This window comes from Ursus americanus, chromosome 9 (genome assembly GCF_024610735.1).
Source record: "Ursus americanus isolate L20-20 chromosome 9, mUrsAme1.1.p, whole genome shotgun sequence".
In the NCBI taxonomy this organism is placed as follows: Eukaryota; Metazoa; Chordata; class Mammalia; order Carnivora; family Ursidae; genus Ursus; species Ursus americanus.
This window is the reverse complement of record NC_142135.1, coordinates 47,612,494-47,629,950: the sequence shown is the minus strand read 5'-3', so window position 1 is coordinate 47,629,950 and position 17,457 is coordinate 47,612,494. Positions and strand designations below refer to the sequence as shown.

General features: G+C 39.2%; 1 protein-coding gene across 1 annotated transcript; it reads left to right on the top strand.

The window, feature by feature from the left end:
* The first annotated feature begins 121 nt into the window (after positions 1-121).
* Positions 122-16,256, top strand: CA2 (carbonic anhydrase 2). The gene is made up of 7 exons (XM_045806036.2): positions 122-316; positions 1,440-1,637; positions 9,675-9,793; positions 10,298-10,390; positions 11,448-11,510; positions 13,839-13,994; positions 15,440-16,256. The coding sequence occupies exons 1-7, from the start codon at positions 283-285 to the stop codon at positions 15,557-15,559; spliced, it is 783 nt and encodes a 260-aa protein (XP_045661992.2). The 5' UTR covers positions 122-282; the 3' UTR covers positions 15,560-16,256.
* Positions 16,257-17,457: the final 1,201 nt, after the last annotated feature.

The following is a 17,457-nucleotide window of genomic DNA, read 5'->3' as shown; positions in this document are numbered from 1 at the left end:
GAGCCCAGCAGAGCCCCGCAGAGAGGGCGTTCTCCCCGCCCCCGGTGCCTCACCCGCCTGACCCGCCCCAAGCGCTGGGAGATCACCTCCGCCCGTCACCTCCTCCTCCCCTCATCCAGGTCCACCCGGGGCTCCCTCCCCCGGGCCGCCCCCGAACACGAAGTTGGCGGGAGCCTATAAAAGCCGGTGACGGCGCGACCCGCGGACACACGGTGCAGGCGCCCGAGCAGCCGCCGCTAGAACGGCGCCAACTCCTGCCCTGCCTCGACCTGCGGCACGACCATGGCCCATCACTGGGGATACGGCAAGCACAACGGTGAGTGCAGGCGGAGGGCGGCGCGGCGGCGGCGTCCGGGGCCCCGATCTCGGTCCCGGCCCCGCAGCGCCCGCACCTGCTGTTTACCGCGGCTAGTCGGAGCAACCGAGGCAAGTGTGCCCCGGAGTCCGCCCCGCCCGCTGCTCCCCAGCGCTGGGATGCCCTCGTTGCCCTAGCCCCCGAGGTCACTGTCGAGGAATCCCCGAGTCCAGCAGTGGAGCGCAGGGCCCGAGGGAGGAGGAGCGCAGCCTCAGCCTCGGGACTGGAGGACAGTTGTCCCCGGGTCCGGAGCCGGGGGCTATCCTAACCCGACCTAGGAGGAAGCGAGGAAGGGTTGTAACGGGAAAATTTTAGTTGTTGATTGCAGACAAATTAGGGGATCCCCTCCCCCCCCTACACACTTCATTCTCAGCACCACCTGTGGCTAAGGCACTCAACACGAACTGTCCCGGGGCATTTTCGTGGGCTGGTTTGAATCCATTGCGGTGATTTCTGAGTTTCCCCATCATCTCTCCTCTCCTAAAGTTAGGGGGTCGCCAGGAACCCGGTTTTATCATGGCTACTGATCTGGTTTCTCCAGAGCCGACCCACGCAACAGAAAGATGCGTCTGGCGCACCTTGCGCATCTGGGTGCAGTGTGGGGCTTCCCAGGTGGTGGGAATCCTGACCATCACAGGAGAGGTGCCCGTGCCGAGCAGTGACTCGGCCTTTACATTCAGTAGGACACTAGGGAGAAATCCCAACCTGCTCTAATTATTAAATGAGCTTGAATATCCTAGATACTAACCACAAGCCCTGATGGTAGTGTCTGCCCAATTTCAATTGCTGAATTCAATAAAAGGAGCGTAAAAATAGCTAATATTTATATGGCACTCACTCTTTGTTCAATGACCTTTCATGTATTGATTCCAATTCTCACAACTTCTACGATGCAGATGTTATTACCCATAATACAAATGAGGAAACTGAGGCACAAATTAGTGTTTTCCCAGAGGTATTCAACTAAGGGGTGCCACGAAAATTGGAATGGAGCAGCTTGGCTCCAGAATCATTGTCCCTTTCTAGGGGTCTGGGTGTGCCCTTCCCCACACTGGGGGATTCACACGTCTCTTCTGAATGCTAGGACCTGAGCACTGGCATAAGGACTTCCCCATTGCCAAGGGAGAGCGCCAGTCCCCTGTTGACATCGACACCAAAACAGCCATTCATGACCCTGCCCTGAAGGCTCTGTGTCCTACCTACGAGCAAGCGGTTTCTCGGAGGGTCATCAACAACGGTCACTCTTTCAACGTGGAATTTGATGACTCCCAGGACAGAGCAGGTCGGTGTTTAAAAAGTAACTTGTGCCTTTTACCCAGTAACTATTTTCCCAGCTTAATGGGAGGAATCAGGAGCAGTGGCTTAATACCACTGTTTGTCCCAGTGCTCTAAGATGCCACTTTGCTAATCTTCATGAGGTCCCAGGCTCTGAGAAGTAGGCTAATTACTTTGAAGTGGCCTGGGGCTGTTGTTCCCCTACAAAATCCCTGGTTTCTATGTAGGGCATTGAACAACTGTGATCTGCTTGTGAAAAGTCACAAAAGGCAAGGTCACCTGGAAGTGAAGATCAGCAAGGATAAGATTTGCAAAAACTGAAAATTTAAGATTCTTTCTAAAATATTTGTTTTCCAGAATTGATCCTATCCAATAAAAGTACATCTTAGTGCTCTCTTCTAGGCAGCAGTGAGGGGAGTGATGAAAACCTCACTATTTAAAATAGTGAAATTTTTTGAAACATTGTATTTATGAATAGGAATGTGATAAGAGGTGGCAGTATATTTTGGTATCCACCCAGAAATTCATTCCACAAATGAAGATGCTTTAGAGTTGGTGGGCATTGGCCCACCTGGCCCATTGCTGACAAAACCAATTACCATAATTTATCTGTAGTGGAGCTGTTTACAGGATGCCCGTTGAATGCTTCTTTTCTTCTTATTTAGAAACAGGAGAGCAATCCCATTCAGACATGGTAGCAGCTTTCTTTGCCCACTGGTTGGTTTAATTGCCAGTGCCCTATTTTCCTGAGTGCTTTCCTCTGAAGGTCGTTGCAAACACATGATGAGTGGTGGTGGGATGGGAGCGGGGAGAGCGCTGGGGCAAAAAGAGAACACAGAGGAACTGGGATGCATTCAATAATGCTGTCAAAATTTTGGAGTAACGACAGAGAGTACTAATATATAATGTGTAATTATAACCATTATTGCCAAGTTGACCATTTTTTTAGTAGCTCTCTGATGTATTCAGTTCAGTTTGGAAAAAAAATCCCTTCTCCCCCCATTCAAAAATTTTTTTGACACTTGGATTTCTGAAATAGTGATTCTGGAAGACAATTTGATGGAGGATAATGTGGAGATCATCAGAGAAACGTTTTCAACCTACCTGTGCCCTGTGTGCATCTCCCCCCAGTACACACACATGCACACACACCTATTCTGGCATAGTGTAACGACTAATTAGACTTGGATTATTAGATGTAGTAGAGGATGTTCTCTGAAGGCACTCCTTCAATCATTCTGCTACACTGCCTTCCCAAGTAAGCCTCCCACTCCAAAGAAACAATGTTTGAGTGATTAGGCTAAATAGAAGGGAAACAATTTTCTTTCCTTCCTGTTAAGGACACTGTATATTTTGATTATAACAGGACAAGGCCGTAGGTCTTGGTGTTATTGTACGTATAGAAAGGATGCTATAAAATTTCATCTTTAGTTATTTAAAGACCAAAAATGTGAGCTGTTTTAGTCTTTAGCGATCAACTTCTATAAAAAGAGATGCAATGAATGTATGTTTCAGTGTTGCCAGCGAGATCATTGTTTTCAATGAGTGTTATGTCCACCGGTTATATACCTCATTGGATGCTACCTAGAAATTGGATAGTTTTTTTGGAGCAATAAGGAAACAAATATCTAACAAGTAGAACCTGATGAGATAATTCCCTATATTCCTTACAAATCTGATCATGAAATAATTGTCCCAGTAGTATATTATTAATGGAAAGTGGATTTCAGCTTTTAGTGTAGCAACTATGAGCATAGAATGGGGTCAGATAGTCATGGGATCAAGTTGCAGCTCTGCCACTAACTAGCTCAGTGGCCCTGGGAACAATAGCAGCTTAATCTCTCTAATTTTTAGTTTCCTTAACTGTAAAATTGGGGTAACAGTAGTATCTACCACAGAGGAAGGATTAAATGGGACAGCAGATGTAAAGCACCTAGCCCAACACCTGGCACATAATAATTCCTCAGTAAGTGACCATTGCTGTTTCCATGTCTTCATATCATTTGACTTTTTTTTAGGCAATTGCTGTAGGGATTGCACCTGTGATAATTTTCTGAAGAAAGTTTCTAATGAGCTGTAAGATTACCTGCCATCACTTGATGGGATTTAAAAATTTTATTTTTTATGTTCCCAAACATCCCCTTTATCATAGTGAAGTGTGTACTGATTTTATATGTGACGTTATTATATAGTTATATGTTTTAGCATGAATATGTCAAGTTTTGATGGATTTCTACACAAGCAGTAACTGCTTAGAGCTAGCCACACTTTTCTAACTACTTCTCCTGGTGAGTAACACATATATTATTAAAGCCATACTTAGATTGTGAAAAAAGTGGTTCCAATAGGGTCTCAAACCCATGTCTTCAGAGACACATGTGTTATTGACCCAGTTCTTATAAAACAACAGCAACAAGGAAACCCTTCCTAACACCAATTAAATGCAAGATCAGCCAGGTACCATGAAAGCAGCATAGAGGCCTGGTCTCTCTCCTGTATCCCTAGAACCCATGCTGGGGAAATCTAAAGTGGAAAGACACAGCAATAACAGATGCTGACGGTGACTTTGGCAAGCCCCACAAGGACATACATTGTTCCATTCCAAGGAACAATAGACACATGAAAGAGATAGGAGTCATCCTGTGTGAGTCAGGAAAGACTTTCCAGGGTCAATAAAACTTGGCCTGAGGCTTGAAGGATTTTGGCGACTTGGAGGAGACTCCAGGCAAAGAAAAGTAGGAAAGACCCAGGGATTTGAGAGCACAGTATTTACTCTGACAGACAAGGAAGAGTTAATGTTAGAATGGCCTGCTCTCCTTTATGTATGAAAGATCCCTTTGTAACTTTGCCCATACCTCTTCAACATTGTCAGTTGTTTTGGTTAAACAAGGAAGCATTTTTTTTTTTCTAGGACGCAGACTATATTAAAGTGTTGGCATTAAGAAAAAACACATCTATAGAATAAAACAGTCACACCATGCAGAGAAACACCCTTTAGACTTTTTAAAAAAGAATCTTAGACTCTCTGGTTAGAACAAATGATGGAGATACTCCAGTCAAATTCACTTACAATAAACATGAGGAAACAGAATGCTAAGGAGTTTAAATAACCTACTAGTCATCTCCTTTCTAGTTTGTTGCTATGAGACTCAATGCCCATCACTTAAAAATAGAAGTTGAGTAAGAGTCTTCGAACGATAACCACAGTTAATATTTAATGTGTACATACCATGTTTTTAAAAAAATGACATGCTTTTCTATACACTTAAGTCTAAAAATAATTTATTCATTTTGGCCACTCAATATTTTAAATCAACAACTTAACATCTCTTTTTGTTAGGAGTTATTTTTATGGTATTAACATTTTTAGGTATCTTTTATGTCTTGTTTTCTACATTTAAGTGCTTCGATTCCCATCTTATTGATTTATTAATTTTTCTCTCAGTGAGATTTCAGCCTTCTAGAACTTCTCATAGATTTAAGTTTTCCCCAACATATCCTAAATATTATCTTAGATGCTAACTTAAGTGCTGAGGGATCAGGAACTGAGCTGGCTGAGTTTATTGGTATGCTTAAGCTTGAGAGAATTCTTTTTAGGCGTGGAGTTAATAAAAAAAATGTGGGGTTAATAGGCTTTAACTGGAAGCTCTCATTGATCTTCTAAATTCCTTTAAAAATAAACCACCTTTAATTAATGAAAAATTGCTAATCCTGTTAGGCTTTCAGAAAAGTTATTAAAAATAACTCTCCCTGCTTGAGTTCTTTTATTACTAGCTTTATCTGGGAGAAAAGAATACTAGTCAAATTATTAACTTCTGCTAACTCATTAACTTTATTAGTGAGTTTAAAACTCTCCTGCTTTATTGCAATGTTAGATGCAAATATTGAAAAACCAGTGCCCAAAATTATTGAGTCAATCCATATACAACTCTCATATTATGGCTGTTCTTTAAAAATGGAAATATTTTTATCTGTTTATATTATTTCAAGAAAAAAAGGAAGGAAACAGTTTACCTGTGCTCATTTCAAGCAGACCACTGTCTGTATGACATCATAGAACTTCATACGTGAGTCTTGCTTGATTTTCAAGGACTTGCTTTTGAAACTTTAAAATTATCCTTCCATGAATAATTTTAAGTTAAAAGGAAACATAATAGCAACAAGTGAGAGGGTTTGTCGTGCATACTGTTAATGGTGTAAGCAGAAACCTAAGTATTTATAAAACTGACCAAAGCATTCTAAATACTGTATTTAATTATGTTCGTGTCAAAAGAGTTTCTTTTTTCTTTTTTTTTACTCTCATATAATTTCCATAGACCTGAAACTAAAAACTTCTGTTCTCTTGATTTTTAATTGTTGTTTATCTAGTGAAAGAGACAGCTAAACATCTCACTATTTAAAAAACATGGATTATGGACATCTTTTCCTCATTCATTTTCTTGATGTTAGTATGTCAACCCTAGGATTATTGGCTACTGCTAAAAAAACAAAACAGCAATGCATGATTTAATAATTTTCAAATTATTCCTAAAAGAAGATTGTTTACCTGCTGGAAAATGCTGCATTTTTAGTAGACTTAGTCCTTTACTTCATTAATAAGAAATCCTTTAATTTGAATTTTAAGCAAAAGATTATTGGGAATGGGTTATTTGTATTTTGGATTTAAGAGAGATTACTGATATTCACTAAGGTCTTTGGTTTGTTATTTGGATACATCTTGTGTTAACTAATAATAAAGTGATTAGGAAGAAAAAATTTAAGAATGTTAAATTTTCAACCAGGGATGTACTGTATGGTGACTAACATAATATAATAAAAAAAATTAAAAAAATTAAAAATAAAAAAAAATAAGAAGGAGGGAGGGAGGAAGTGACAGTGGGAGGGGTCAAAAACATCAGCAAAGTCATCCAATGCATTTTATTATTTTACTAAGAAGCTTCTCTCTTGTGATGAATAATAAAATAATGAATATCCATGAGATAACCCAAAAGAGGGGGAAAAAAAAGAATGTTAAATTTTCAGTTTTTAATTTGTATAGATAGTCTTACTCATTACCTGAGTGAATTTCTTAATTTTCACAAATAACATAATTTATGTAATTTCCCTGAGTAATATTTATAGGAAGGCAGATTATAATATAATTAGTGCTTTTTTTGTGTGTTGCTAAAGCCCTTGGTGTTGAGATTTGGATTTAAATTAAGTTTTGGGTATCTTGAAAAAGATACCCTGGTAGAAAACCCCGTTTATATCTCTCCAGCCCTGTGGAACACATTTCTGTGAAACAATAAATCACTGACTCTTCAGAGCCCCCACTAGCGGGGCTGGATTTTAAAGAGGAAAAATATACTCAGTCTGCAGTTTCTGCTATTTTTTCAAATTATTTTTTGCATCAGAAAAACAGACTTCATTTTAAACTGGGACAGTTTAGAAATGGCATGTAACAATCCAGATGAGTAAATAAATAAGTAGATCTGGAAAAAGTGCAAGCTCCCTGTCTTTCAACCAAATGTCTCTATTATTTCCCAGGTAAAAAAATATATGCTACCTTTATTAGAGTTTGTGGTGATTTATTATTATAACAGTGTTTTTGGGAGGACTTCATTGACTAAACTCCATGGTAAGAATTTGCTGAGAAATAACTAACTAGCTGAAGAAGACGAGAAATGCTTCTTTTTGTAGCAACTACATTTTAAGACTTTAATAACGTCTCCTAGGTACGATGGGCTTCTAATCTACATAGCAACATAGCTGTATTTTAACGGGAGCTAAAACAGGTGTCTGGTAATAATAGATTAGTGCTGAGTGTGTTTAATCATTGAACCTAGAGCATTTTTTTTTTAATATTAGCAAAGCTTATTTAATAAAAGCTCATATACATTCTTGCCTAATTCTAAATGTTCTCTGAAATAAGCAAATTAGGCTGGAATCTTCAGATCTGCAAGGGAGTGAAAAAGAATAAGATACAGCAAATAAGGTTTATTATTTTTAAAATTTAAGATTCTGATACAATTCTTCACAAGGGAAAGGAGATACGCTTAGAAAGATAAGTTATCTTGGATGCTTAATATGGTTTTATTTCATTTATCTCGCCACTTGGTAGAATTAATGATGCTAAAGAGGATATTTGCTTTTTAGGATCAGCCAGTTAAGTAACTTTAAAGTTATTATAAACGAATTGTTTCAGTACCAATTTATTTCAAAAATATATATTTTGTTTTGAGAGTATATCATTATGAAAAATGGGAATTCTCTCACTTTTGAAAAAGCTTAGAGGAAGGGGCAGATAAGGCTAATTCTTTCCTTACAGAATTATTAGATTAAAAAAAAAACTTTTAGAATAATTTGTTTTTAAGTTTCAAAAGGTATGATTTTATCAGATTATATCCAAATTGATGTTTCTTAGCGGAACTATAACACCACTTCTAATTCGTTCTTTTTCTTTTTCTTTTTTTATTCCTTCTTTTTTTCTCCTGGCCTATTGTAAGGCAGAGCTGGCAACCAGAGATTGTATCAGGAGCCATAGGAAAGGCCTAAATGTCTTCCAGCCAGCTCTGTTTTTTACTTTGGGTAGATGAATGGGTGTTGCTATCGTCTATGCATGTTTGGGTGAAGTTAAGCAAACTTGGTTGTACAGGCTTTGTTGCTTTGTTTTGCAAAGTCAAAGTAAGTTTGAGCTCATTATTTTATAGAAATATAACCCAGAGTTAATAAAATACACTTATAACAACAGATTGTAGAACTAAACTAATTTTAAAAGCTTTTAAATATATTGGTAAAATTTCATTAATACATATAACTTAAATGAAAAGTTTTATGGAGAGGATGGGGGAAGCTGATTTCATACTATTGTAATTCTCTGTAACACACAATTCATTAATTACCTGCAAATAGACTGTAGTCTAAGAAGATGACATCTAGTCATATTCTTCTGTCTTGTGTTTTACTCTAACACAGTTTCATTAACACCAGAATAGTAGAATCATGAGACAGTTATTAAGGTTAGAATTTTAAGTTTTTGGAGACAATAGAGTACTGCATCTGTTAGATGATCAACAAATTCTTAGTGAAGTAAGAAACAATTGAACGTGCCCATTTTACAGATGAGGAAATTAAGGTCAGAAATGTTCAGTAAAAAATTTTAATGGGAGGGGTGCCTGGGTGGCTCAGTCGGTTAGGCTGCTGACTTTTGGTTCTGGCTGGGGTCGTGATCTCAGGATCCTGGGATAGAGCCAGCGTCAGGCTCCCTCTCCCTCTGCTTCTGCCCCTCCCCCTTCTCGTGATGGATGCACTCTCTTTCTCTCTCTCTCAAATAAATAAATAAATAAATCTTAAAAAAAATTTTTTTTAATGGGACAAAGCTAGTTAGTACCAGTGAAAATCCAAATTCTGAAAAATTTGGAAAACCAGGGCAAGGAGAATTGGATATTGTACTAAGGTCAATAGAACGCTTACGGCTTCACAATTCTGGCACGTAGGGGCTGGCCCCAGAGGTTAGCAAAGCAGGTGGTAGGACAGCCCCTGGGCCGTGCAGAACAGAGGTTCCCACGTTTGTCAGCATGTGCCACAGACCCGCCTTGGCAAGCGGCTGCACGGGCACTTCCTCAGTGATTCACAGAGGACTTAATAATTCCACCTAAAATTTCCTCTCTCTCAGCCAGCACCTATGACTCCAGACCGAACCCAGCAGAGAAGTATCACTGTGCTCAGAAAACAGATGGGAAAAGCACCCATCCTTCAAGCCACCACAAGTGAGGAGAGAAGCCAGCAAATGATTTTGTTCAGCACTATAGACTAAACTTGAGTCTGGATTTAATTTTCACAGAGCGAAAATGTTGCTACAGGCATACATTTAGAACTATGAAACAGGAGTAAATTAGATTGTAATATTGAAGACTGTGTGTTTCATGTGCATATGCATGTATATGTGTGTGTGTATACACGTGATTATGTGTTTATACATTCATACACATACATACACTCATACACACATGCACATGTATAATATACCTGTACAAATATTATATATATATATTTTAAATTTTAGTGCTGAAAGGAGGACCCCTCACTGGCACTTACAGATTGATTCAGTTTCACTTTCACTGGGGTTCATCTGATGGGCAAGGTTCTGAGCATACTGTGGATAAAAAGAAATATGCTGCAGAGGTAAGATATGCTTTTTTGCTTTCCAGGGAAAGATGTAAATTGATATTCAGCATTAATTTCAAAACCTTAATTTTGTAAATTTGACTCAATCTACGTGAACCACTTTTTTTTTTTTACAAAGGACCTTCATATTTGCTTCTTATAATTTTTATTTGTGATGTTACAATCAGTGCTGCAAAACATTCTCTATGACTTCCAAGGACATCATTTGCAAAAAGTAAAATGAATTCAAATTGGAGGATCCCGTTTTAAATAGATCTAGAGATAAACTTTGTGTCTTCCTGCAAGAGTATGTAACTCTTTGTCTTAGAGCTGATGAAGTCACTTGCTATTGTGCCAAAGAGTGGGTAATTAGAGTTAAAATGAAAGAAAAGTTTGTATTTTAACTTACCCACATGCTCACTTTCCTTAGTAACCTCTAGCTACGAAGGAAAGACCACTGGATAGAATCTGCAGGTTTATTACGTGTAGCACTCATTGTGGTTCTGTCCCCCACTGCTTTAGCTTCACTTGGTGCATTGGAACACCAAATATGCGGATTTTGGAAAAGCTGTGCAGCAACCTGATGGACTGGCTGTTTTGGGTATTTTTTTGAAGGTTAGTTGATGGCCCAATTCTTATTTCCCCTGTTTTTGAGAAAGATTAACCAAAAGAACATTCATAATAAACAGGACATCCTACAAAGAGCTTAGGAAATGCCTTTGGCTCCAAAATATTTTCAGGCTTCTGTCCCCCTCCACATCTGCTAGTAGCAGTAGAGATGGAGGACAAAGAGAAATCTGAGAGGTATTCATTAGGTGCTATTTATATGTAAATGTGAAGGGTGTCTACATGGGAAATGTGAAATGAAAAAGAGGTACACTTCAGATGACTACTGGTTTTTGTTTTAAAATTCATCCTTAACTAGATAGTACTGTTTCCTGATAGACTGCTACATTGAGATCAAGTGGAGGGCTCAAGGGCAGTAACTCGGTCTTGGAGAATTTCAGGCAACAGTAGGACATACAGGTTGAGCGGCCCTCCAGACAGTTGTAAAGCAAGTGGAGAAAGGTCTGGGCTGGAGATTCATGGGGCCTGACATCATATGTCAAGGTGGGAGCGACATGTGAGTACGAAATCATCCAAGGAAAGCCCGCAGAGGGAGCTGATAAACCTGCTGGGCAGTTTCCCGAGAAACTGCAGCATGTTAAGACATTTAAGGCATTGGGAAAGATGCTCATGAAATGCCTGAAAAGGAATACAAGAGTCAAGGGAGATTGCTGAGGCTGGAGGGCAGAAGGAAAGCCAAAGGAAGAGAGAATTTCCAAAAGGAGACAAGTCAGTAGTATAAAATCCTGCAAGATTAAGGTAAGCCCTTGAACAGTGTTCTTTGTTTTGGCAGTTGGAGGTCAGTTGGAGGTCACGGGTGCTTTTGAGAGGGTAGATCAGGGGAACCATGGGGTGGGGTGGAGGGGCAGGATGCCGAGGGAAGTGGTCAGGGAAAGTGGGGAAGTTCATGGTGCCAGTGTAATCAGAGTAAGATGTCTGGGTGGCACGTAGCAAGTGGGAGACTTTAGGGCACTACTTGGAAACATTTTATGGTAGAGCCGCCCAAATCAAAACTGATGTGGTACCAACTGGATCACAGGATCTTATATATTGTGTCTTCCTATAGATTGGTGATGCCAGACCAGGCCTACAAAAAGTCCTCGATGCACTGGATTCCATAAAAACAAAGGTACAGTTGAATTTTTTGCCACCTCAATAGAGTACCTATTTTTTTTTTAAGATTTTATTTATTTATTTGACAGAGAAAGAGACAGCAAGAGAGGGAACACAAGCAGGGAGAGTGGAAGAGGGAGAAGCAGGCTTCCCGCTGAGCAGGGAGCCTGATTCGGGGCTCAGTCCCAGGGTCCTGGGATCATGACCTGAGTCGAAGGCAGACGCGTAACGACTGAGCCACCCAAGGGCCCCTAGAGTACCTATTCTTTTTTTTTATATCCCACTGGTTTTAGGAAATTTTTTGGAATAGTCTTGGTTTGACATGTGGTGTTTCGATGAGGAGTTCACAGAGGTAAAATGTTGCTTATATGTTCATTTAACTTTTCTTTATCCAAAGGTTGACCCTCATGCTAGTATAATTTTAAGACTTGCATTTAGTTACTCTTGCTTCCCCATCATTTGAACATTCATATTACAAGAGTCAGAGAATTCTCACAACTGCAAGGAAAGTGAAAGATCATCTGGTCAAATTATCCTCTCATTCACACAGCAGCTGTTTGTCAAGTACTTGCTCCACGCCGGTCACTTCGTTAGTGTAGGAGATACGATGGTGAGCACGAAGACTAATCCAGCCCACGTTTCAATTCTCTCTATGGCAGAGCCGCGTTTAGGTCATTGAACATCTGCTAACTACAGTCACCAAGGGCAGCCCTGGCTTTATAAAGCTTATCCTCAAACTGAAGCCACACTTACCTTCTGAAAGCTTCACTCTTTACTCCTAGCTGACCCCTTTGAATCATGTGGAATAAACCCGATTCGAAAACGCGAATTTAAAAAGATATATATACATTCATGTTCATTGCCGCATTATTTACAATAGCCAAGATACAGAAATAGTGTAACTGTCTAAAAATGAATAAATGGATAAAGCAATGTGCTATATATATATTTATATATATATATATATGTACAATGGAATATTGTGCAGTCATAAAAAAGAAGGAAATCTTGCATTGATGACAATGTGGATGGACCTTGAGGGCATCAAGCTGAGAGATGTAAGTCAGACAGAAAAAGACAAATAGCATATGATCTCACTTACAGTGGAATCTAAACAACAGACAACAAAAACACGAAAAAGTGAGCTCATAGATACAGAAAACAGATCGGTGGTTATCAGAGGTGGGGGGAGGTGGGTGAAGGGGGTCAAAAGGTACAAACTTCCAGTTATAAAAAAATAAATAAAATAACTGAGACTGAGCCTGTGTGGCTCAGTTGGGTAAGCTTCTGCCTTTGGCTCAGGTCACGATCCTCGAGTCCCGGGACGGAGTCTCACATCAGGTTCCCCGCTTTGCAGGGAGTCTGCTTCCCCCTGACTATACCCTGTCTCGTGCTTTCTCTCTCTCACTCTCTCTTAAGTAAATAAATAAAATATTTTTTAAAAAATAAATAAGTCATTGGGGATATAATGTACAGCATGGTGACTATTAATAATACTGCATTGCATATTTGAAAGTTGCTAAGAGTAGGTTTTCCAAGTTTTCATCATAAGAGAAAAAATATTAGTAACTAAGCATGGTAACAGACCGTGACATGTTAACAAGTAAACTTGTTGTGATGATCATTTTGCAACATATGCAAATATCAAATCCTTATGTTGGGTGCCTGAAGGTAATATATTATGTGTTAATTGTACCTCAGTAAAACAAAACAAAATTAAGTAAAAAATGTGATCCCTCTTTCTTTTGACCCCATTCTCTAACAATATCTTACCTGACCTCAGGCTAGTTACCTTTAGTGCCCTTTAACTATTCCCATACAATAATTTTCTCTCTTTGTAACAACCTTGTCTCTATACCTGTAACTCTTGCTGTTTGCATCTGTGGCTTTAAAAGTGTAGCATCCAGAAAGGAAAGCGGTTCTTTAGTCCTGATTTCGCCATCAGATAAGATAGCAAGACAATTACCTCCTCATTAGAAATACTGTAGTTTTGTTACTGTGCCTAAAACTGCATTATTTCAGTGACAGCAGTTTCATTTTAAGTACTGGATGTGATCAGTTAATAACAATGGAAATTATAGGGGATGATTTGGGAGGACAAGATGAGAATTGGACATGGGAAAATTACATAGTTGGGCTCTCTTGCCCATATCTGCTCATCTATATTTCCAAGTCAAATGTCTCTGTTAATTTCTTTTTTACTTTGCTTTCTGGTAAACATGGGACCTCTCTTTAAAAAAAAAAAAGTTCTGGCAACCAGAGGGGAATATTGTTTCCTACTCTCCTGCCTTCCTCGCACTCTGACCACGTGGCATTTGGAACCTGTGTGTTTGCCTTGTTCCAGGGTAAGAGTGCTGACTTCACTAACTTTGATCCTCGTGGCCTCCTTCCTGAAAGTTTGGACTACTGGACCTACCCAGGCTCACTGACCACTCCTCCTCTTCTGGAATGCGTGACCTGGATTGTGCTCAAGGAGCCTATCAGCGTTAGCAGTGAGCAGGTCGGTTTTCTAAAGTGAGGTGGAGCGTTTCGTCCAGGCAGAGGAGCTTGGCTTTTGGATGCAGACAGACCCCGGTTGAATCCTCCCTCCTGCTGCTTCTACCTGTGGAACTAGTGTCTATAACAGTGCTTAGCAGATAAACAGCATTCAAGAAATATTTGCTGATTAGCCATAACTTAGGCAGTTTGTTTGCTCTGTAAAATTGGATAATCATGAGGATTAAGTGAGAAAGGTGTCTGTCACCTAATGAATGCTCTTATGTCAGCTACAAGGAAACCGAGGCCCAGGACAATGAGATTTCATAGTCAGGGTTCCATAGATATCCGTGGTAACTCACAACTGACCGCTCACTCACGGGGGAGCTTACGGCAGTTTTATTTCTATCAGAATACATTTCGGAATTCTGACTAAAGTAAAAGCCATGCCCTGGAGAAAAATATCTATCAAAACTCACTCCAAGTTGCTTTAACAGCCCTGATCACGGACTCTTTTACCTTTCTCATACAATATAGTTTATGAGGTTTCAGTTACTAATGCAGCTTCCAAGTCACTGATAGTCCCCACAGATGGTCTCTGCTCCCCCCACAGTTGAAATGTAGGAAATGGACATTCCTCAGTAAGATCCACAAGAACTTGGACCCTGGGTAATTTAACTAATGTTACAGTAGCTGCCTGACATTGAAGTTGACTTCGAGGGGTGAGACTGAGGGAATATTACTGGACCAAAGAGATCATTAAAGGCTATTGATTTGTGGGTTGCTTTATTACTGCCCCAAACACCCTTCTTCATTTAGATCAAGACTCGCGAAGGGAAAGGGAAGTACCACTTTGCAAAAACAACCTCAAAGTAGGAGACTGGTTGAGGCTGTGTCACATCATTGGGCCAGGGAACTAAAAGGAGGCTAAAAGGGAATAAAAATCAATCAATGCCAAGGATTCGAAATCCCAGTTTGGGCAAATTCGTTTATGTGTTTCTATACATTTAAGCAGAGATGCCCGCCAATCACTTATCTCCTGGGGCTTGCGGATCCTGGACCACTTTATCTAATAGTTTATCTATCCAGTAGTTTATCTTCCTGGGGCAGAAAACAAAACTCTATAATTTGGATCTAGAATTTTTATTATTATTTTACATCTCAGAAGTGTTTCATAGGCTTTTGATGTTTGATTTTAAAATTAAAAGAGGGAAAAAAACAAGCTCAGTGCAAATTTCCTTCCAGATGACACTAACAATCTTGTGTGTATTTTCTAGAAATTGATTTGTTATCTAAAGGCATACATATATAATGTTTATGTGATTGTATATTTCTTGGGAACCAAAGTGAACTTTGAACATTGATACATACATACTACGGTGAATATTGGTGAATATTGGAGAATAAGCACATAAATGAATACTATTGGGAAACTTGTATTTTTAAATTTCTTAATCTTTTGTCTTTTAGATGCTGAAATTCCGTAGGCTTCATTTCAATAAGGAGGGTGAGCCTGAGGAACTGATGGTGGACAATTGGCGCCCAGCTCAGCCGCTGCACAACAGACAGATTAGCGCGTCCTTCAAATAAGATGCCCCCGAGCCCACGTCCAAATAGTGGATCTTTGGGCTTCCCTTAGCTAAGCACAAATCTACCTTGGTGAATCGGACCTTGGCTGCTTTGCATCTGGTTTTCTAGATCCTTTATCTCTCACCTGTTGTGCTTATTAGCAAAACGTGAAGAACTTGACCAGTTGTCATGCTTGACCGAATTGCTGTGACTGGTGCTTTGCTTCTGGTAATAGCCTTTCTGTACTAGAGAATATAATATAAGGAATAGGAGAAAAAAGCATCTTGACTTTGTTCGTAGCACATGGGGAGATGAGCACTGACAATTGTTCACAAAAATGCTAATTTTAAAACATAGGAAAGTAGAATGATTGAGTGCAAATCCATACCATGAGATAAGTTGAGCTGTGCAACGTAAATCAGGTGAAATAGTCATGATTCTATGTAATAAATCAGATTAAATAAATGTTCATGATTCTGAGATGTTATATTAAAGAAAAACATTTTAAATTCTTATATATTTGTAGCAATGTTATCTTGAAAATGAATTATGTTGTAATTTAGTGACTTTTGAATTGCAGAGATGTAAATGAAGTATTATCTGTAAAAATTGTTATAATTATAGTTGTGATACAGAGTATATTTCCATTCAAATAATATATCATAACTTAATAAATATTGTATTTTAGATATATTCTCTAATAAAATTTGGACTTCTATTTTGGCTTATTTTGTTTTATGCTGAGCATTGGGTAATAATGGAAGAGCAAAATGTGTACTTTTGTAACTCCTATTAATTCATTTTTAATAATAAGTCATCATAATTGGGTACTCCTAACCGTAGGAGTTTCCGTAAAAGGAAAAACCATGTACTATTTGCCAAGAGCTGTTTTAAGTGCGTTCTGAGCACTCACTCGTAACCTTCATGAGAAGCGAACAAGAATGAATCCTGCAAGGCAGAGAGGAACTGGTTAGACTAAAAGCAGCAAGGTAGAGAAAGGTGTACATGCAGGATCAATATATACTCCTTGGAAATAAAACCAATGAAAGTCCATTTTATTTAAAGAAGGGAATTCAAGTGGTACCCACAAGTAAAAGAGTAATTTGAGTCTTAGAAAGGTGAATTATACCTTTTACAGATAGAAAGAGAAATGAATACATGAAATCAAAATATCCCACTATTATAGCTGTTCTGGGTTTAGCTGTGTGCCTGGACCATGGAATGAATTTTTGGCTGATGAGTTATTCTGGAAAGCCAAGTTTAACACATAACTCAAGTTCTACCCTTCATAGAATAAAACCTCTTTGTTTCCTGAGATTAAAAAAAAAAAAAATTCTCTAAACTCAAGGCACCTAGGTGGCTCAGTTGGTTAAGTGTCTGACTCTTGATTTTGGCTCAGGTCATGATCTCAGTGTAATGAGACTGAGTATAGCATGAGGCTCTGAGATGAGTGTGGGGTCTGTTTAAGATCTCTCTCTCCCTCTGCCCTACTCACTTTATCTCTCTCTCTCTCTCTCTCTCTCTCTCAAAAAAAAAAAAAAAAATCTCCAAACTCATTTATACACCTCACTTGCTTTACTAAAGAAATATGCTAAGTTTTGTGTAAGAGAGAGATCAAAAGCTTTGGAATTTGATTTGTTTCAAATCCCAGCTCTTCTCAACCTCTCTGATCCTGGCTATAAAGAGAGGGATAACACCCAGACTGTGACAATTATATGAGGTAAGGTCTGGTGTATAAGAGGTGTCGAAAATACTTTTTAATCTTTGTGTGTGTGTGTGTGTGTGTGTGTGTGTGTGTGTGTGTGTGTGTGTGATTCTGTTAACTGTACCATCAATTTTTCTTAGTTTCCCAGAATGAGGTTTCTCCTCTGATTGACCGTTTATTGCTTTGGGTATGGAAACCAAATAGCCAAGCTTAA